This window comes from Callorhinchus milii, unplaced genomic scaffold (genome assembly GCF_018977255.1).
Source record: "Callorhinchus milii isolate IMCB2004 unplaced genomic scaffold, IMCB_Cmil_1.0 Scaffold3, whole genome shotgun sequence".
NCBI lineage: Eukaryota > Metazoa > Chordata > Chondrichthyes > Chimaeriformes > Callorhinchidae > Callorhinchus > Callorhinchus milii.
Window position 1 is genome coordinate 13,329,118 of NW_024704744.1, and position 22,333 is coordinate 13,351,450.

The window sequence follows — 22,333 nt, forward strand, 5'->3', positions numbered from 1 at the left end:
GGACAGATAAAGTGATTAATCACAGACACTGAGTTCCTTAATGGGGGAAATGCATGACTGGATATGCTATGAATAATGGATATTTATATGAAATATTAATATTTAACCATAGGGATACAATGTCGCCAGATGATTCAATTCAATCGCCATTACAAAGCTGCTCAGGACTGGTAGGAGACCAATAAAAGTTATAATGACTTATCAGGGCTGTAAACTTACAAAAATTTGCACCTGGATTTCATCCTCCTGTCACTGAGTCTCCAGAGTGGCAGAATCTGACACAATTATGTAGACAACTCTGGGGCCTTAAGTGAGCCTTAAGGCCATTATCTTAAAGTTTAAGTTTGGTGCAAATTCTGAGCAACTTTCAGTGTTAATTCAAAAGTCAATTTTCCACAATGCTTAAGAACTGCGAAAAAGCAGCTTCCAAATTAACACTGAGTTACAAATTTTCCAAAATTTTGCACCATCTTAATTTTTAAGGCATCGGGCCTAAATTTGTGACTTTCCATAATGTGTTTCTTGTGCTAAAACACAAGGAACACTTTGTGGCTCATCACAAATTAGGCTTCATAAATTTATGGCTAAGAGTAGACCATGAGAAATGTTGCACCTTCAATAATTTCTTGCCAGTGTTAGGCATCCTAAAGTGACATTGAAAATGTTTCAGCTTAAAGCTTCTAAATAGAGATCCACAAGGGGAGTACCATTGTACTCTGCGATGCTACCCTGTTTGAGGGACGCTATATAAATGCAGGTTGTTGTTTTTGTGGTAATGCCTGTCTGCCACTTGCACTGATATGGCACCAGCAAATAATCCCTAACATGGATTGAGCAACTGAATCTTCAAATTGTCCAAATCCAATTGTAAAACATTCTTCCTGCCATGAATTGCAAAAAAACCGAAGCCTTGTTTGTGTAAATGTATTGCTTTTTGGAGTATAGCGTTTCTCAGTGAACGTGAGGAATGACAGGAACGTTAGGATGCATTTCACATATTCCATGTTTTCAACCAAAAACACTATTTTCCATCGCCTCCCTTCCTTTCCAAAAAGAGTATCTTAAAGTTTATGGTTTAAACTTTATGATACTTTAAGGCGTTTCGCCCACAAAATAATATGCACTACACTTTGCTGTGAAGCGCTTTGAGATGTCTCAAAGATGTGATTAGGCATTATATCAAATGCAAGATTATTATTATTATCCAAATCCAGTGCAAACAGTGTATTCACTACACAGAAAGCAGGAATGTATGCTTGATCCTCATGTGTGTAAGTTTAAGAAGGTTGGGGGTGTTACTGAGGCTCTGCTGTCTTACAATTATCCACTGGGAGATGTAGGAGAGTCATTCTGACTGACTATTGATCTTTTCTTCTTTGTCCTTTCATTGGGGAGGTCTTCTGGTAGAAATCATCAATTCACCATGTGGGTAATCTCAGCATAGAAACCAACTTTATAGCACTTATATATTAGGTGGCATAAACGCCAGAGTATATCTGGAGACAACTCTAAGTAAGGTCAGATGTTTCAAATAATTGATCTTGGTAATTGCTGAGACCACAGTAAAATGTGATGAAACTATATTTGGGCATTAATGAGCAAAGGGTTTGCTACAGCCTGCTCCGATAACCCTGGATCAGGAGGGGACATTAAGTCTGTGTCTGACTTTCGCATACAAGAGGCTAAGATTTGGATAACAAGTCTGTTTGGAGGAGAGTTCCATAGACAAGGAAGTGTGTGAAGTTTCACTGCTGGTGCAGATGTTTTAGATTAATACATTGTAGAGTTGCAACTGCAGCATTTCTTAGGCTCACATAAAATGAAGAATTAGCCTGAAAAACAGAGCTACAATATTTCATTAATGCACCGATCATTGATAAAGGTTAGAGATGTCTGGGGTTTGAGGTTATTCCTTAGTACACCATATGACTCGATCCTTCTTAATACATTTTTTCGGTCAGCCGGGTTTCTGACATGTGGAAACCTATAGCCATCACCATGCTTAAAATGGTCCAAACCATGCTTCCCAAATTGGAAATTTGCATGTTTGGAATGGAATGCATACTCTATCTCCATAGGGATGTATCATGTTTACCTACTTCCGGACAGTGTTAGGCACAGGTTGACAAGAACCAAGGTTTGGGGACCCCAGAGTGTGCGTTGGGGTAGTACTGCTGGAGTTTAGCCAGTTAAATTGCATAGCTTGCAATTTATAGCGTTAACTGGAAAGCTTCCCGCTGCTTGTCGAGCTAGGAACCACCCTAGAGTTGGAGCTTTAGCTTGCAGAGTTAAAGGAGCTGAATAGGAAGGTTCCCTGCCTACAGGGGTGTGATCCTCCCAATCTCACTGATGAGCCAGGCTGGCTGGTTTGTCATGATTGGTGCCCTGGAGTATTGCAGAGCACCTATTACAACAAAAACAATTTGTATTTTTATATCGCCCTTTACTTAGGATAAGGTCTTGGAGCACTTTACAAGAATAAGGTGAGATACCAAATAAGGGAGAAGGGAAAAGGTGTCCATAGGCACGGTTGAACAGGTAGGTTTTTTAAGCATGATTTAAAGACAGTTAGAGATAGAGGGGTAGAGATAGGGAGTTCATGGAATCATAGAATTATACAGCACAGAAAGAGGCCATTTGGCCCATCGTGTTTGTGCCAACTCTTTGAAAAGAGCTATTCAAATCAATCCCACTTCCCGCGCTCTCCCCATAGCCCTGCAAAACTTGTCCTCCCCCAAATAGTTATCTTCCAGAGTTAGTAACATAATGGTTGAAAGCTTGGACAATAGAGGCATGAGACGTCCTCCTGACATGAAAGGTGCTATACCAAATATAGGGATCATTTATTTATTTATCTGGTTATAGTATATATGTTGTATCATATAAATAATTAAAAACAGCAAACATTAGCACATTTCTTCTGGAATGGATGGCAAAATTCTCAGGTTACCTAGTTATCTCTACAAGGCTTTGTTGCATAATGTATAATGCAATGAGCCCTCAGTATAACAGTGCAGATCTTCCTTTCATTTAAGTTTATTTTCTGTTGTATCATCAGTATTGCTTTATTTTAGCTTTGTAGGTTTACTTTATTAAAATAAAGCAAAGCAAGCACTTCTGTCTTGTTGAAAGTTAGCACTGTTGTAAATATATCTGTTTGGTATCCATAGGTGAAGGAAAGGCAAGGTGTAGAAGAATCTATAAACTTCCAAATATAATTAGTAATGTTCAACCTCTCATTGAAATAAATGGTTTGAACACTAAATATGGCAACCATTACGCTGAAGAAAAGTGGATGTAACAGCCTTAGAAATAGGGCAAAAAGAAAGAAGCATGAAATAACTTGCATTTTTACAGAATCTTCCAGTTGAAACCTCTCAAAACACCTCATGGGTAATTACTGTCAAGTGCAGTGGTTGGTTTGTAGGAGAACACAGTAACCACATATTTAAGAGGAAATGATGCATATATGAGACTCATGTGGAGTATAAAAACCGGTCCAGACTAGTTGGACCAAATGGTGTATTTCTGTGCTGTAATGTTCTATGTAACAAAAAGTTGCATTTATATAGCACCCCTCACACAGGGTAGCGTCCCAGAGCACTTAATTCTATATAATTTTGCCAGCAAGTCCCCACAAACTGACAAGTCCCCATGACCAGTTAGTCGGTAGTAAGACGTACACCTCTGCTCAGTCCAGCTTTGGACGGAAACCAAACTTGACTCTATCTGTCCCAGGTAACCAAAAAGTTTAGATCTTTCCCAAAAGGAACATAAAGGATGTGAAAAACGTTCCCAATTTTAGAGGTGTTTCACCCACAAAATAATCCTTACATTTGATATAGCACCTTATTACATCATTAAGCGCTATATCAAATGCAAGGATTATTATTATTATTATTATTATTATTAAGACATCTCAAAGTGCTTCACAGAATATACTGTAAAGTGAATTGACTGTGTATTTTGTGGGTGAAATGTGGCAACCAATTGTGCATAGCTGAGTCCAACAAACAGTCCTGGATTGAGTGACCAATTTTCTTTTTGTAGGTTTTAGTTTTAGGGATTGATAGATCAAATAAAGCTTTTGGGAAATTATAGGGTAATTAGAGAGATGAATCATCTACTCCTGTCTGAAATTGTTGCTATGTTTTACTATCTAAACTTGTGTTAAATTCTTCCTGAGAATACTTGGTGCTGACATTTGTCCCAACAACAAACAGAGAAATCATAATAAGTAACACACAAAGAATGCAAGTCTACACCATAGTGGCAAAGCTCTCAGGTAAACAGTAAAAATCTCTTGGAAAGTATTTGAAAGCGAGAAGTGAATTTCTCCCCATATCCTGGCCTCCAGATTAATTGGCTGTTCACTTTATGGCTGTTTGTGGAACCTTGCTGGTGCAGAATAGCTGCTGTGTTTGCTTACAAAAGCAATGGCTGTGCTTCACAGTAATTACCTGTGAAATGCAGCGATCTGCTTCACCTCTAAGACACACATTAAAATATGTCAAGCTGCAAGAAAGAACGAGAACAGAAATGCTCATGTTGTCTACTTTGCAACCGTGGAGACAAACAAAATAGGTGACTCATAATCTTTGATGGCCCCTGTCCCAACACAGCACTTGTTAGCATATGCATTACTTCTGTATAATTGAACACTCTGCAGCTGTGAAAGGAAGCATCATATAGGATTGCAGGTGTGATGAATCCTTTCATGTGATGTCCAAAGCTGCCTTGTATCTTGTTCTACAGAACAATTACATATTGAAGAACGTGGGTTACTAATTAACTCTGTAACAAAACAGTTGTAATCCTTCCCAATCAGTCAACATGCAGCTGTGTGGGTAGAATTTCTCAAATGTTGTTAATCATTATTTTGAGACTCTGAAAAATAATGTTTCACAGAGGTGACTATTCTAGTCATTCAAGGGCAGAACAATTATTTCTTCTGTTCAGTGGGAGTAATGAACTGTTAGCACTGGACGGTAATAATCACCCAGATAGAATGTGCTGATATCTCCAACAACGGACACTTTGGAGGCTAGAACTAAAAGAGTACCAATAAAAGTTACTGTAATTCACTTCACAGTGGCTATCATCTCTGAAAAGCGACAATAGTGGGCAATTTTATCTGTTTATATATAAGGAAAATAAGGATTGGGGAAGAGTGGACTTTTAATAATAATAACCCTGATATTGATTATTTCGTGTAGGAAGGACATCTCAAAGCTTTTCACGTGAGCCAAATAGTAATAATTTTAGACTGGGAGGATGTCTCAAAGGGCTTCACTGCTGTAAAGTGTAGTGACTGTGTTCTTGTGGGCAAACTCGGCAGCCAATTTGCGCACAGCATTGTCCCACTGACAGTCAGTAAAGTGAATGATCAATTTTATTAGAGGAATTGTAATCCAGGACACTGAGAAAAACTGAAATGTTAGTAAGTGTGCAAGTGAAAACTAGGTTGCTTTCTCTCTGTGGGGAAGAACTATTTTTAATAATAATAATATTTATTATTACGGAACAATACAATTATTATTTAATAATACTCCACTGTGCTGCACATCATAGAAACTCCAATATAAAACAAATAATTGCAAAGATATTTAAAAAAACATTATCTCTCATGCCCCTCAATCAATTTCTTTGTCAAATAGCTAATTCACTCAAGTTTACTGATACAATATACCTCCATTCTGTCCCAGTGCAGTCCATTCCACAAATTCACAGCTCTCTGTGAAATGGGATGCACCACCACATTTGCAAAATTTCCCTCCGGCCCATGAGAGCGAAATCCTCACACTCCGTCACACTCTGAAGCTTACAGTATTTTTATACTACCTTATTAAAATAAATTATTAAAACGTGCTTTACAGTAATCATCGTCAAGAGTAGTTGCTGTTTATGGAAGGCACAGTGAAGTCCCACAAACAACCATGATGCAAATGATCCAGTTATATCTGGAAGTTTGTTGATCAAGACAATAGGAGAAATTCACTGTCCTTTATTTGAATTTTTGAATAATCCCTTTCTCACCCCTGCCGGCTCCCACCCCCAGCTCAGCCAGTGCTGTTAAGCACTTTGTCCTCCTGATGTGAAAGGTGCCATATAAATGTAAATTTGTATTGTATTGTATCGAATAGTATTCTGAGATCTTTGCAACCAAGCAGTTGGCATCTTGGTTTTAACATCTCACCAGAAGGATGGCACCTCTGACAATGCAATGACACACCTTGTAAGATACTGGAGTTTCAGCCTAGACTACAAACACAAAGTTCTGGCAGGGGGCTTAAACGCACAGTCTCTGACTCCACGATGAGAGTACTGCCAACTGACCCCAGCTGACCCCTGATGTGTTCCACTCATTTATTTAATCTCTTGACGAAAATTTTGATTTCTTTTTCCTAGCCCTCAAAAAGGAATCAAGAGAATCTCTGGATTATTTACTTGCCCCAGAGTCACACAGACTACGAGGTGTGAGCTGAACAATTCCTATCCTGTAAACGCTGAAAGCCAACACTCACAAATGACAAAATACTTAATGAAGGCTATAAATTATGTATAATTCTTTTTAAACAGAGACTCTTCCTCCTTAGTTTTGTGTTTATTTTTTAAAAATAAAATCCTTTTGTTACTCAGTCTGCAAAATGGAATTTGCCATCAATTTACTGATGGGGCTGCTAAATACCAAAATATATGGCCAAATGTATTCTCATTTGACAGAGTGATTTGATATCTGCTTGAACGGCATTTTGCTTAGTCAGGAGTGAAGTCACATCATAAGAACAAAAAGCAGCAGCCCTTGTGAGAACAAAAATGATAACATAATAATCTTTGTATTTGTACCTTATCAAAACAAAGACAACCTTTCACTGATGTATCGCCCTTTGGAGCACTTCACCAGGACAGTGTCGGATGCTGAGCAAGGGGAAAGGGGGAGGGTGCCCGTAGACATGATTTAAGAGGTAGGTTTTTAGGCAGGATTTAAAGACCGATGGAGACAGTGGGGGTAGAGGATGGAATTCCAGAGATTTGGGCATAGTAGTTGAAGGCTTGGCTACTGATAGAGGCACAGGAAGTGCAGGGGATGTGCAGCAAGCCCACTGTGCGGAGAGGGTGGATGAAGTTAGTGCAGTTGATGCAGTTTATATGGATTTTCAAAACAACAACAACAAAATTACAATTGTATAGCACCTTTCACGTTGAGAGGAAGTCCCAAGGCATTTAATAAAGTGCCACATAAGAGACTTTTAAGCAAAATAGAAAGCCCACGGTATTAAAGGGACAGTGGCAGCATGGATACAGAGCTGGCTGGGACACAGAAAGCAGAGAGTGGTGGTGAATGGTTGTTTTTCTGACTGGAAGGAAGTGTGCAGTTGTGTCCCCCAGGGGTCAGTATTGGGACTACTGCTGTTTTTGATCTATATGAATGACCTGGACTTGGGTAGAGGGAGTACAATTTCCAAGTTTTCAGATGATACTAAGCTAGGAAAAGTAGTAAACAGTGAGGAGGATAGTAGCAGACTGCAAGTGAACGTAGGTAGACTGGTAAAATGGGCAGACACGTGGCAGATGAAGCTTAATGTGGAGAAATGCGAAGTGATACATTTTGGGAGGAAGAATGAGAAAAGGCAATATAATGGTACAGTCTTAAAGAGGTTGAAGGAACAGAGAGAACTGTGGGATCATATAAGTAAATCTTTGAAGGTGGCAGGATAGGTAGATAAAGCTGTTAAAAAAGTATACAGAATACTAGGCTTTATAAATAGGGGCATTAAATACAAAAGTCAGGAAGTTATGATGAACCTTTATAAAACACTTGTTAGGCCTCAGCTAGAGACTGTGTTCAATTCTGGGCACCGTATGTTAGGAAGGAGGTCGAGGCATTGGAGAGGGTGCAAAGGAGATTTACCAGGATATTACCAGAAATGAGGGACTTCAGTTTTCAGGAGAGACTAGAGAAGCTAGAAATATTCTCCTTGGAGCAAAGAAGGTTAAGAGGAGACTTTTATAGAAGTTTTCAAAGGTATGATGGAATTTGATAGGGTGAACAAGGAGAAACTATTTCTACTGGAGGGTGGGCCGGTAACCTGAGGGAACCGATTTAGAATAGTTGCTAAAAGAAACAGAGGGGAGGTGAGGAGAATGTTTTTCACACGGCGAGTTATTCAGATCTGGAATGCATTGCTTGAAAGGGTGGTGGAAGCCAATTTGATAACAACTTTTAAGAGAGAAGTAGATAATTATTTGGGGAGGACAGATTTGCAGGGCTATGGGGAGAGAGTGGGGGAATGGGATTGAATTGAATAGTTCTTGTCAAAGAGCCGGCACAGACACAATGGGCCAAATGGCCTCCTTCTGTACTATAATTCTATGATTCTATGAAGCCAGAGATAGCCGAGCGGAGGGGTCGAGCAGAAGACTGGGGTAAGAGAAGATACAGTACAATACAAAATTGCATTTGTAAAGCGCATTTTATGTCAGAAGGACGTCCCAAGGTGCTGAACAGTCAGGGATTAGGACCCGAGGGTGGGGGTGAAGGGAGTTTGGAATCAGGGGGGTGGAGGGCAGAGAGGGTAGGAGGATGGCCAAAGGCACTGTCGAAGAGGAGGGTCTTGAGATGTGCCTTCAAGAGGGAGCGAGGTGAAGGGAATATGGAATGGAGTTGCAGAGGGTAAGGGCAGAGAGGCTGAAGGCCCAACCACCAATGGTGGGGCAGAGCAGGGGACATGGAGCAGACCAGAGCCTGGTGAGTGGAGGAAGTGGACAGGTTGATAATGGGGGATGACAGATGAGGAGGTGCCAGGATGTGAAGGAATTTATGGGTGAGGACCTTGGACTCATGTTGGGAGCCAGGGAGCCATTAGTACTGGCAAGGACTGGGGAGATGGACATATGGAGTTTGGTAAAGGTGAGGTTGTGGGTGGTGCCTGGAGGACCTCCAAATACACAATCGTGGTGTGATGCAGGCCTGATCCCTCAGTGGCCAGTAATAGTTTTCACGGTCGCTTATTCACAGTCATTATGTTCTTTAAGAACTGTGGAAATCCGACTTCCAAACTGAGAATGAATTAAAAAAACATTCCACGTGACAGTGCAATCTAAAACGTTGAGGCAAAATGTTGTTTAAAGCTGGGACCAGATGGAATTTCAGGCTTGCTTTGTGGAATTATTCCTTTGACCTTTGCTCTCTGTTTTTGAGTCTCTGCCAGCCACAGAGCTTGGACTGCAGACTTTGAACAGTGTACATCATTCTCACATTTCTGAAATTGAACACCAGTGGGAAAACATGAATATCTCCCTCACAGGTAATGTAGGAAGAAACAACAACTTGGTGATTTTCTTCCTACATACCACAAGCTCACAGAGAGGTTCTGACGAAGAAAGTCCTACAACACATTTGATCTCCATCTTCCGGTATACCCACCCCATCGTTCTTCTATCAAAGTATCCAGCTGCTTCTTAAATGAGTCCAGTGTCGTGGCTTCATCCATCCTTCCTGGTAATCTGTTCAAATTGTTAATTACCCTCAGGTTAAAGAAATGCTTCCTGGTATCTGTCCTGAAATTACTTAAGTACTCAATACTTGAGTACTTAATCTTACGGAGGTCCAAGCAACCCTTAAAAGTAATCAAGTACTCAATACTTGAGTACTTTCTAAAGGTTGCTTGGACCTCCGTAAGATTAAGCCAACAGATGTTGGCCAATGACTGAAATATTTCAAAGTTGTTACGCTCTGGAATGTACTGCCTGAAAGGGTAGTGGAAGCAGATTCAATAATAACTTTCAAAAGGGAATTGAATATATAGTTGAAAAGGAAAACTTTGCAAGGCTAACGGGAAAGAGCAGGGGAGTGAGACTAATTGGATAACTCTATGAGGCTACGGGCCGACGGCCTCCATCTGTGCTGCAAAATTGTATGATTCTATTCATATTTTTGTGAAATGATAATATTCTGAGTGTTCCCGTGCTGGTATGCTTCCTGCCTGTAATCACCTAACTCAATGCTGTCGAGAAAGGTTCAGTACTCTGATATGTTGGATTGGACAGGGGTAGTTCAGGAAAGTGAGAGTCAGAGAATGTAGTGATATAGTGAGGCAGAGAGTGATAGAGAGATAGTGGCAAAGGGAGGGGAGTAGCAAACAGACAAGATCCAGTTAGAGAGATAGAAAAAGGCAATAGGAAGAAGTCAGCCAGGTGAGAAGGGGGAGAGAGAAAGAGAGAGGGGGGTTTTGTGCAAAATTATTATTATTATTATTATAAAAGTAAAAATGGGGAGAAGGTAAGAGAGAGAGACAGAGAGAGAGGGAAAGGGAATGAGAAAGAGTGAAATCATAGAAATAGAGAGAGAAATAAGGGAGAGTTGGAGGAGAGCAGGTGAAGAGAGAGAGAAACACACACACACAGGGAAGAGTTGGTTGAGAAAAGAAAATGAGAGGCAAAGAACAGTGATTTATTTACAAGTGAGACAGAGGAGGAGAAGGGACATAGTGAGGGGAGTGAGCTGGACGAAAGAACCTGTGGATGGAACCTGCGGCTTTTGTTTTGTTGCTTTGAGCTACTTGAAACATTTTTTTTGTGAAAAAAAAGGAATGAATGGAAGAAAGGAGAGAGAGTCCCCCGGTTGCCCGGGGCTGACCCGCTCTTGGTGTGGGTCAGAATAAATCAGTGTGGGAATGGCTGGTGTGACAGGCTGGGCTGGGCTGACTGTGGGCAGCCAGCGACAAGCGAAGCCAAGCCACATTCCCAGCTCAACACCCACACACACACACACACACTGCAGTAGGTGAGCTTTTACCACTTTCAATACTGTACTTTCATTTCTTTTTCTTTAAACTTTTGCAACGTAGGGGGATCACTTCATTCCTCCCCTCACTGTATCGCTCCTTCTCCCCTGTCTCACTTGTTCCTTGTTCTGCAAATCACTGTTCTTTGCCTCTCATTCTCTTTATTATTTCCTTAACTTCAGCAACTCTTTCCTGTGTGTATGCGTCTCTCTCTCTCTCTCTCTCTCTCTCACACCTGCTTATTCTCTCTCCCCTTGTTATTCTCCCTCTCCTCCAACTCTCTTATTCCTCTCCCCTTTTCTATTGCTATGTTGGTTCTTTGTGAAAGGGTTTAATCTCTTAAAGGGAGGGAGGCAGGGTTACAATCTGAAAGTGTTGTGTCAGTGTTTGACTCTCTCCTTCTGCTAACTTTTTCCCTCTGGACTTAAAGACTCCTCCAAATACTGTACTGATGAAATGTCCATTCAGTGGCACTTTATGCTGCTCTTGGAGGTACACGCTTTCAGTAGTTTTAAATATGCAATGGTCAATCTAACTGATTAGGAAGTGTCACAAAAATATTTTTTTTAGTTTAAAAAATCTCAATTATAATCCTTGCATTTTGTAATTAACGTTTTCTTGTGAAGATAGAATACATAACCGTCCGGATACCTCGATTTTACCCTGTCACTCTGATCTATGTGTGAATCTGTGTGGTATTGTACTTCCGAATGCAAAAAAAACTTTATGGTGTAAGGATTTTGTTACAAAATAGAGAAAAACACAGAGGAAGGTGGTTTGTTGTGAGGCGGACACACAGGTCAAATTGCGTGTGATGCTGAATGTTTGATAGTTGTCTGATATCTGATAGATATAGGCGCATTGCAGGATTATAGTGAATTATGAAACAAAGTAAAATGATCATTTTCAACTTGCTGGTGTCTACAGTAGTGTCAAATGCTAGTTGATTGGTGGATCGCTTTCTGGCGGTAATAATCCCTCCAAATTNAAAAAAATTGTCACACAATCCACATTGTTATAATCCAATTATTTACAGTCTATATCAATGATTTAGATGTGGAAATAGAATTTAACATATCTAAATTTGCAGATGATACCAAGATAGATGGGAGAGTAAGCTGTGAGGATGACACACAAAGAATGCAAAGGGAAATAGACAGGCTAGGTGAGTGGGCAAGAAGGTGGCAGATGGAGTATAACTTGGGGAAGTGTGAAGTTATTCACCTAGGTAGTAAAAATAGAAAAGCGGATTGTTTTCTAGAGAGATTAGGTAGTGTTAGTGTTCAGAGGCATTTGGGTGTCCTTGTACACCAGTCACAAAAAGTTAGTATGCAGGTACAGCAAGCAATTAGAAAGCTAATGCCATGTTGGCGTTTGTTGCAAAATGGTTAGAGTACAAGAGTAGGGAAGTCTTGCTGCAGTTGTATAAGGCCTTGGTGAGACCGCACCTAGAATATTGTGTACAGTTTTGTTTCCTTATTTAAGAAAGGACATACTTGCCTTAGAGGGAGTGTAGATTATATTCACTAGGTTGGTTCCTGGGATGAGGGGGTTGACCTATGAGGATAGATTGAGTAAACTAGTTTACTCTAGAATATAGAAGAATTAGAGGTGATCTTATAGAAACCTATAATATTCTTAAGGGTCTTGACAGGGTAGATGCCGTGAGACTGTTTCCCCTGGTTGGAGAATCTAAAACTAGGGGTCAAAGTCTCAAGATTAAGGGTCAGCCTTTTCGAACTGAGTTGAGGAAACATTTCTTCACTCAGAGGATAGTGAACTTGTGGAATTCTCTACCCCAGAAGGCTGTGGATGCTCAGTCCTTGAACATATTCAATACCGGGGTTGATAGATTTCTAAAGGATAGAGGGATTAAGGGATATGGGGATAGGGCGGGTAAGTGGAATTAGGTTAGAAGATCAGCCATGATCTTATTAAATGGTGGGGCAGGCTTGAGGGGCCGAATGGCCTACTCCTGCTCCTATGTCTTATGGTCTATTGCTGTGTGCAATTGGCTGCCACCTTACCCCCACAACATACAGTCAATCCACTTTACAATATATTCTATGTAGCCCTTTGAGACGTCTTATCAACGTGGTAGGGCGCTATATCAAATACAAGGATTATTATTATTTTCTGTATAGACAATGTTACTTCCATTGGTATTGTATATCATTTGTATAATTAGGATATATGTTTGTTACCAATGGGTTGAATTTACCAATCACCAAAAAGCAGATCAGTTAATGCTCGGGAACAGATGAAGAAGGAGAGTGAGAGGGTGAAACTTCCCACAAATAAGACTGATCAGATATGGCATGAGAGTTGAAGTTTATTAGCATGTCCTAGTTAGTTTCATGAGCCCCTATTTAACCCTTTGGTTGCCACTGATGTGTTTACTCATTGAAAATTCATGGGGTTTGCCTCTTAGATTTCTCCCAGGTGTCAGCCTGACTCACTTTAGCACTCTTACCTTCAAGTCGATGGTTGTGGCTTCAACCCGACATCTGGATTTTGAACTCATATAGTCCAGGCTGACACTCCAATGCAGTGCTGGGGAAGTGCTGTGTCGTTAGAGATGCTGACCCTGAGGATGAGATGTTAAACTGAGGCTCTGTTCCACCTGTTCAAGCGGATGTTCAAGATATCATGACACTGTTTGAAAAGAGAAGAGAACACAAACAGTTTTTCCCTAACAATCCCACAGATAAAGTGGATCGTTCACTTCATAGCTGTTGTAGTCTTTGTTGTGTGCAAATTGACTGCCATATGCCATATGTCCCTGCACTTCACAGCAAATTCTGTAAGGCGCAGTGAACCATTTTTCCAATGTGAAAGGTGATAAACAGATGCAAATATTACTGTAAAATTATTATTACTAGGTTTGGGTAGCTTTCCAGCCTAGATACAATTTTTGCAACCCCAAAATTGTCTGGCGTCACCTTTGATGCAGCTATTTCAGTCTAGTGAGTCTGGGGTTTTCATTGGTTAGATTCAGTTTTGAACCAGTTATGAACCATTGAAGCTGTGTTTTTTGTAAAATGTTTCCACCTCCAAAACGTACAAACAGTCCATTCAGACCCCATCATGTCTTTACTATTGCTCGATCCCCACGAAAAAGTACTCTAATCCTATTGCCTTGCTCTTTTCCCATTGTTTTTAATATTAATATTTTCATGTATTTATCCAAATCCTTTTTATATGCTGTTATTTATTCAGTTAAAAAAATCTATTTGTGGTGAGGGATTCTACTCCATGTAAAACATTTTCTTCTAATCTTCCTCCCTTATTCTTCTGATGATAATCCTCAATTTATGTCCTTGTTGTTGACTTACGAATCAGTGGAAAAAGTTTCTCTTTCTTTTTCACTCTTTCTTCCCTCCCATGATGACGATGTGTTACGGCTCTGTAACAAACACAAGAATTAATATTAGTGGGATCAGTTAACATGGAGAAATTCTATCTCAGTCTGGTCAGAGCAAAAATTATTTTGCAATAGCTTTAATTATTTCAGTCATATTCTCCCCCCCTTCCCCCCCACCCACACACATACACATCTCCCCCTCCTCCCAGTTCGGATGCCCAGTGTGAAGATGTCCTCTTGGTGTGAGAGGCACTATATAAATGTAAATTGTTGTTGTTAATCTAATTTGCCAAAAATAAAACATTCTCCTTATTCATAGGATTGTTCTTCTGGACCTGTTTGCTTAGTCATTGCACAAAATAATAATTAAATGCTGATGGAGAGATCGTTGGGAAGAGAAATAAAAGCTGTCAGAACAATTACTGAAGGAAGTCAGAGTTATTCTGTCTGTGGACATTAAGGCTATTTGGTCCTTTCCACAATTATGCACAGTTAGCACCTAAGCATTACGATGGCATCTTCCATATTCTTCAATAATAATTTATTGCTGATGGTAAGATAAGCCATCAAATGAAAATGATTTCAATAATTTAACTTGGTTTAACTGGCTCGGAAATTAATCCCTTGTCCTCTATAATTTAGTGCACAGTAATACCTGTCATAACATTGTACGAAATGGCATCCTTACAAAAGCTATGGCTAACAGAGAAGCAAGATGAATTAGTCTGTATTAATAATAATCCTTGCATTTGATATAGCTCCTTATCACGTTTTTGAGACGTCTGAAAGCACTTCACAGGATATACTGTAAAGTGAATTGACTGTATATTTTATGACCAAATCTATAGGGGTGAAAGATACAACATTGTGTTCAGCCCACAATGATTGGAATTTTATATATTTTGTGGGCAAAATGCGGCAGCCAATTGCACATAGCAGGGTTCCACAAACAGTTGTTAATTGAGTGATCAAATTATTATGCTTTTTAATTTTAATTATGACGGGATTATTATCCCAAGAAAAGTGATAAGCCAATTGACTAACAACCAGGTTCCTACTTACTGCTGGGTAAACAGAGGCGTGTGGAGTAAAGAACGTTACCTAATGTTTTGTCCTGCCCGGGAATCAAACCCAGGTCCTCTCGGCTGTGAGGTGAGTCCTCTAACCAATACGCTACACAACTCCGCAGTATTAAAGTAATTGCAGAGAGGGTACTCTCAGATACACTGATCCTAGACGTTATAAGAAGGGCAGGGAAGCGATGGCTCTATAACAGCAAAATTACATTTGCATAGTGCCTTTCAAGGCAGGAGGACGTACCAAGATGCTGGACTGTCAGAGTTTCAGACCCGAGCTGGGGGTTGGGGTCGGTGGAGGGTGGAGGGGAGGAGGGGAAGTAGGATGATCGAACGCACAGTCGAAGAGGAGAGTTTTGAGATGGGTCTTGAAGGAGGCAAGGGAGGGGGCGAGGCAGAGGAACTGCGGGATGGAGTTCCAGAAAGTGGGGGCAGAGTGGCAGAAGCCCCACCCGCCAATAGTGGGGCAAGCAAGGTGGGGGACGTGAAGCAGGCTGGAGCCTGCTGAGTGGAGGGAGTGAGCAGGATGGTAGGGGGTCACAGAGGTAGGGGGCAGCAAGACCATGGGGCTCTACATGAATACTCACAATAAAAAGACCTGCAGTATGTCATAAATCGCTTCAGCAGCGCAAAGAAAGCCTTACATGGAGACAGTGGTTGAGTTGTTATCCATGGGTCTTTTTGAAGGGTATTGTTGCTTCTGAGATTAGTGGCAGCAGGACTGATCATTGTGTTAGATTTTTACCATTGTATCCTGTTTTATACACTCTTTAAGATATCCACTCGCAATTTATGAGGCTGTAACGTGGGTGGCAATCATATGCTGTATTACACAGCAGATGGGGTGAAATTGATTACATTTCATATCAGATTTCATGTGACAGTTCACAGTGTTAAAACAAAATTGCACATTAGTTTGCTCCTTTTTGCAATTTGAAGATATACTTGGGCTATTTTGTAAATCGACAGATAGGCTCAAGTTTGTTTTTAAATGTTTTTAAATGGAAGAACTGGATACTGACTTGAGTTAAGTGAAGCAGCATTTGAGCACTGCCTCTGAGTTTGTACAAATGTAATTTCCTTCTCTCACTCAGTCTTAAATAAAAACGATACTTGAATGATTTTCAAAAGCTCCTCCAGAACAAACCGTTGCTCATAGCTCCATGAGGTGTTCACGCCTGAAACGAGTGGATAATTTATCGACCAAAGTTATACCGTTTCTTAAAAGGTTTGAGGCAATGGCTACCTGTAATTCACTTTCAATCGATAACTAAAGGATAAGCACTAAACTGGTCTTAATGTAAGGCTTTTGTTTTGTTTCAAGGTTATAAAGTTTCCTTCCAAGCCAGAAAATTTAATATTTTGGTTCAGCGAGTACTGATTCTCCTTATGATGGTGAGGGCAAGACTAGATCTGCAGAAGAACAAGCCACAGTGGAACAGCGTTATAAAGCAGTATAAAGAAGATGGATTTGCGTATTGGGTTTGGACCCTGATATTAACACAGGATTGTTCATCACTACACTTTACAGTACATTCCTTTGAGACATCTGAAATATACAGTCACTACACTTTACAATATAATCCTTTGAGACATCTCGACGATAAGATAAGGCACTATATTAAATATGAGGATTATTATTCTTATTGTTGTCATGATTACTTTTTAAGGCTATGGCCACAGCATCAAGAGGAGTTCTCTCGCAGCCACCAGCAGCTAAGAGTGTGATCGTTTACAGGAACGGAGACCCATTCTTTACTGGCAGAAGATTTCTCATTAACTACAAACAGGTCTCCACGTTTGACAACTTCCTCAATCAGGTCACCAGGGGCATCAACGCACCCTTTGGGGCGGTCCGCAGCATATATACCCCCAGGGATGGACACAGGGTCCTGGATCTGGACGATCTGCAGAATGGAGCGAGCTATGTGGCAGCCGGGGCGGAGAAATTTAAAACTCTTGAGTAAGTAGTCAGCTACAATTCTGGACATGGTAGTCATAAAACCATAATCAAATGTGTAACATAAATGAGAGCTGCTGGTACCTTTGCTCAGTGGCCCTAATTACATAACATGGTTGGATTTTGACAAATTGTCATCGTCAAACACGCCAATCTGTTTGAGTCTTGTTTTTGTTCCCCTCGACTGCCAGCAAGTCCTGGCAAATTCCAATTCACTCAGACTGATCGATTTTGTACATTATCAGCTCATATATTCTAACACTTGAACGAACATCAATAATAAAGCAATAAAGATACGCAAAATATTTTAGGAGTGTTGTTGTGACTGCAATATTAATTCCTGCAGGACTACAGATGGGTTTGATTCTCTGTATACTGTCACCTGAACAGTCAATAAGTTCAGTGGCCTCTTTGTCGTTTGACATGTACAAACATACATCAGTGAAAAATATTACACTTGATATTAATAACAATAATCTTTGCATTTTATATCCCTCAGAGCATTTCACAGCATTCTGTAAAGTGTAGTGACTGTATATATGGAGTCCTGTAGCTCAGTGGTTAGAGCACTCACCTTGCAAGTTTAATTCCAGACAGGGTGAAACCTTGGGCAAGTTTCCTTACTCCACACGCCTAATAATAATCCCTCCAAAACAAAACAATAATAAATTGGTCATTTTCAATCCATAACTGTTTGTGGGACACTGCTGTGCGCAATTGGCTGACGCGTTTCACCAACAAATATACGGTCAATTCACTTTACAGTCTATTTTGTGAAGCGCTTTGAGACGTCGAGAAGATGTGAAAAGCGCTATATCAAATGCAAGGATTATTATTATTATTATTATATGTAGACAAATGCAGGAACCAGCCATGCACAGCTATGTCCCAAACAGCCATGACTATTAATACCAATTATTAATAATTAATGGTATTAATTATCCATTATCCCATGAAACTCTCTTATAGATGAAAAAGGCGTTTCGCTGTCCTTTCCGATTTTACAACCAATAAACAAATTCACTAAAAAATGAATTCATACCTTATTGCTTGTGGGATATTTAAGGCACAGATTAACTGCCATTTTTATGGCTCTGTCTTTTTGTTAATGCCAACTTTGCCTCCATAACAAGTGGGACTACACTTGAAAGTAAATCTTTGTATGACACTCTTTGAGATGTTTTGATATTATATCAAATGCATTTATTATTGTCAATGTTATTGATGTTATTAATGATGTTATGGCAGTATTCAAAAAAGAAGGGAGTTTCTCCAGGTGTCCTGGCCAATAATCCCTCAGATAAAATGGGTAATTTCACTGTATGGCTGTTCGTGAGGCATTGCTGTGCTTAAATTGGCTGCTGTATCTGCCTACAAAATACAGTCAACTACACTTTTCAGTAATTCTTGTGCAGCAATTTGAGTCACTGCACCCACAATGCAGAATATCAAATGAAAGGAATATTATTCAGGCTGGGGGAATCACATTGTATTCATCTGAGTTGCGATTTTTTTTACACAGCTATTTGCAAATAACAACAAAGAAGCCACAAAGAAAGAAGAGTGAAATGGTAAGTTTGTGAGTATAGAATGTGTACTCAATAGTCCATTATTCTCCCCTGAATGTTATTCACTATTCTACCTCTAACTCAATGCTTTAAAAACCTTCTGAAATATAACACTCAGATAACGACTGATAAACTAGTGGGTAAGAACCATGCAGAAGACCCCATGTTCAAATCCTGTTCAGTGTTGAATTAGTTGATTTCAACTAGTCCTGTAATTGGGGTCCTGCAATTGGCCTTAGCACCCTTGGTTTAGGGAAAGGGAAAAATCAATCACTACTGATCTCTGTGTGGATACTTACTGGAAGGTACGCATGCTTGGATGTTGAAAGAGGACAGGATTAGATGCTGTCTTGCACACCACTGTTGCACTCCATAGTCAAATAATAAATGGTCATCTTGCACTCCATAGTCAAATAATAAGTGGTCATCTTACACACTTGTCTCCAAGTCAGAAGCTTGTGGGTTGAAACCCTGCATCAGGACTTTGAACTCACAGTCTAGGCTGACACTCCAATACAGTGCTGTGGGAGAACTGCATTGATGGAGGGTGTCCTTCAGATTAGACATGACACTGAGGTCCTGTACGTGCCTGTTCAGGCTGATGTTGCAGATCAAATGGCATTATTTAAAAAGAGAAGGGAGTTAACCCATATATTGCCCAACAATCCCCCAAATAAAGTTGGTCATTTTCTTCATGATTGTTTTATGGCACATTGCTGCATGCAAATTTGCTATTACATTTGCCTTAATAATACAGTTACCACATTTTGCAGTAAAACCTGTGTAGTGCTTTGCAATCCTTGCATTTGATATTATCTGCTCGACTGGCACTGGCCTCCTTCTTGTCCCTCACGCTCTCCACTCCACCATTAGAGGTCACGCCTTCAGCCACTACACCCCAAAACTCTGGAACACTCTCCCTCAATCTCTCTGCCTTGTTCCCTCTCTCAGCTTTTCCAAGTCCCACCTGAAAACCTTATAAATAACAATATAATAATATAATAATATTATTTAAATATTATTATTATATTATTATTATTGAAAATCTTCCTTTTTAACTGTGCTTAAGGTCACCTCTCACCACCCCAGGTCAGATTCAGGCTCTGCCACTGTTACGCACTCTGAGATGCTACTCTGTGGGGAGGGCACTATATAAGTGCAAATTGTTGTTGTTATCAGGTCATCGAAATGTCTCAAAATGCTTCACAGGATTTTACTGTAAAATGTGGTGACTGTATATTTGCAGGTGAAAACGGCAGCTTATTCACGAACAGAAAGTCCAACAAACAGCCAACCATTAAAATGTTATTGTTTTTTTTTCCAGATTAGACCCGTTGTTCACAGCCGAATAGTTGTCTCTGCCCGGTGGAGGAAGTACAACCATGAACCATGTACCATTAAGTTAGTGTCATTTTTGAATATTTGCCCTTTGATTGAAAACCGAGGCAACAGTGGTTAAAATGAGGAAAAAGCAGGTAAATGGGACTGAAAGAATTGCTGTTTAAAAGAGCAGTACAGACAGAATGGGTCTAATGGCCTTCTCTATGGTAAGTTTCAATGGTTCCATGAAAGAAGTAAAGATGGGCCATTAGACATGGGAACATAACGCCAGAGACATTGCTCAGCAGTGTGAAATCCAAAGAGTTTTTATGGTTCGACACAAAATAAGAGGCACAGCTGTGTTTGAATAAAACAAATGATTTCCTGTTTCTAAAGCTGAACAGATCCAAATTACTTTAAATCCTATCCTACGTGCTGTTTCTTTCCTTTTGCACCACAGCTGATTTAAGAACATGAATACTTTTTCCTGAGACTTTGATCAAAACTGTTTAATAGTTATTGTAAGCTATTTTCAAGGTCATTGATTGGAGGATTCAGAGGTAAATGTAGACTGAGCTGAACAAATAATCCAAGGGATGCATTGGTTTCTCTACTGCTGGGGCTGTGTGGGAAGTGGTACCTGGGATGGGGAATTATTGTCTGTAGATGGAAAGAGGCCAGGATTGGTGAGTAGGACTGTTGCGTTTGTTGTATAATCTGAAATTTGACTAAGTTCCATATGAGAAAACCCTTTACAAACTGATGTCTTGGTATCAATGGTAGGACATGGATGTGGTTCTCCTCCCACCTCAACCTTCACGGCTCTGTCCTTGACGGGTTCAGATCATACCTCTCACGCCGCCTGCACTTCATCTCCTCAAACGGTTTTAACTCTAGCCCTTGCATCGTCTCATACAGCGTTCCTCAGGGCTCTGTCCTTGGTCCCCTCCTCTTCAATATCTTTATGCTCCCTCTTGGTGACATCGTTGGCAGACATGAGGTCAACTTCCACATTTATGCAGTGGAGATCCAACTGTATCTCTCTGCCTCTACCCTTGACTCCAGGATCACTGCTCCCTGACAGAATGTCTGTCAGACATCGAGTCCTGGATGAGAGCTAATTTTCTTCAGTTGAACATCAACAAGACTCCTGATTGGCTCCCGTCAATGCCTCCACACATCAGGCACTGACAGCTTCACCATCCATTGCTGTACACTTCACCTTACTAAGCCAGTCTGGAACCTTGGTATCTTGTTTGACCCTCAACTATCCTTTCTACCGTACATCTGTGCCATGACCAGCTTTGTCTTCCCCCACCTCTGCAACATCACCTGGCTCCACCACTGTCTCACTCCGCACGCTGCTGAAACCCTCATACAAGCATTGATACAAGCAAGAAGTTTACAGAGTCAAGTCTCGATGTAATGAAAGGTTTTCATTGCATCGAGGCTTGACTATGCAAACTCCTTGCTTGTCGGCCTCCCTAGCTCCTCCCTCCATAGGTTGCAGATCATCCAGAACTCTGCAGCCCGTATCCTCTTTCGCACCAGGCTCCGTGATCTTGTCGCCCCATCCTCACCCGACTCCATTGACTTCCCATCACACAGAGGATACAATTCAAAATCCTGGACCTCACCTTCAAAGCCCTCCATGGTCTTGCTCCCCTCTATCTCTGCGGCCTCCTAACCCCCTACCCTCCTGCTTGCTCCCTCCACTCAGTGGGCTCCGGCCTGCTTCACTCACCCTACTATTGGCGGCTGGGCCATCTGCCACCTCTGCCTGCACCCTCTGGAATGCCATCCCTTGGTGCCTCTGCCTCGCCTCCTCCCTTGCCCCCATCAAGACCCATCTCAAGACCCTTCTCTTTGGCCATGCTTTCGATCACCCTGCTTCCCCCCCTGCCCTCCACCCTCCTCGATATCGATCCTCAGCTCGGGTCCGAAACTCTCTCTGTCCAGTGCCTTGGGACGTTCTCCCAATGTGAAAGGCGCTACACAAATGTAATTTTGTTGTTGTGGTGGTTAGTAACTGGCTAAAGAGAAATAAGTAGAGAGTAATCTTAAGTGGAGCTTGCTCAAGATGGTAGGGGGGAGAATTGAGTAGGTTGCCTCAGAATCCATCCAGTTGCTAATCTTCATAAATGACCTGGAATTGGGTCTGATGCAATGTAGCTGAATTTTCAAGTGACATAAAACAGGAATCAGAGAAAGCAGTGAAGATCTTACATGAGGTACTCGAAATGGTACCGAGATTGACT

General features: G+C 40.8%; 1 protein-coding gene across 3 annotated transcripts in view; it reads left to right on the plus strand.

Moving 5' to 3' along the window:
- The window catches only part of LOC103185972 (doublecortin domain-containing protein 2), a 76,361-nt gene that overhangs the window by 4,570 nt on the left and 49,458 nt on the right, over window positions 1-22,333 (plus strand). For 2 of the 3 annotated variants that reach the window (XM_007904742.2, XM_007904744.2), the window contains exons 2-4: window positions 16,898-17,190; window positions 18,710-18,758; window positions 20,080-20,156. In XM_007904742.2, coding sequence (XP_007902933.1) covers window positions 16,901-17,190; window positions 18,710-18,758; window positions 20,080-20,156 — 416 coding nt within the window. In that variant the 5' untranslated portion in view covers window positions 16,898-16,900. Of the gene's footprint in view, window positions 1-9,260; window positions 9,503-16,897; window positions 17,191-18,709; window positions 18,759-20,079; window positions 20,157-22,333 lie in introns of those variants that run through there. The other variant, XM_007904740.2, reaches the window with a different exon arrangement.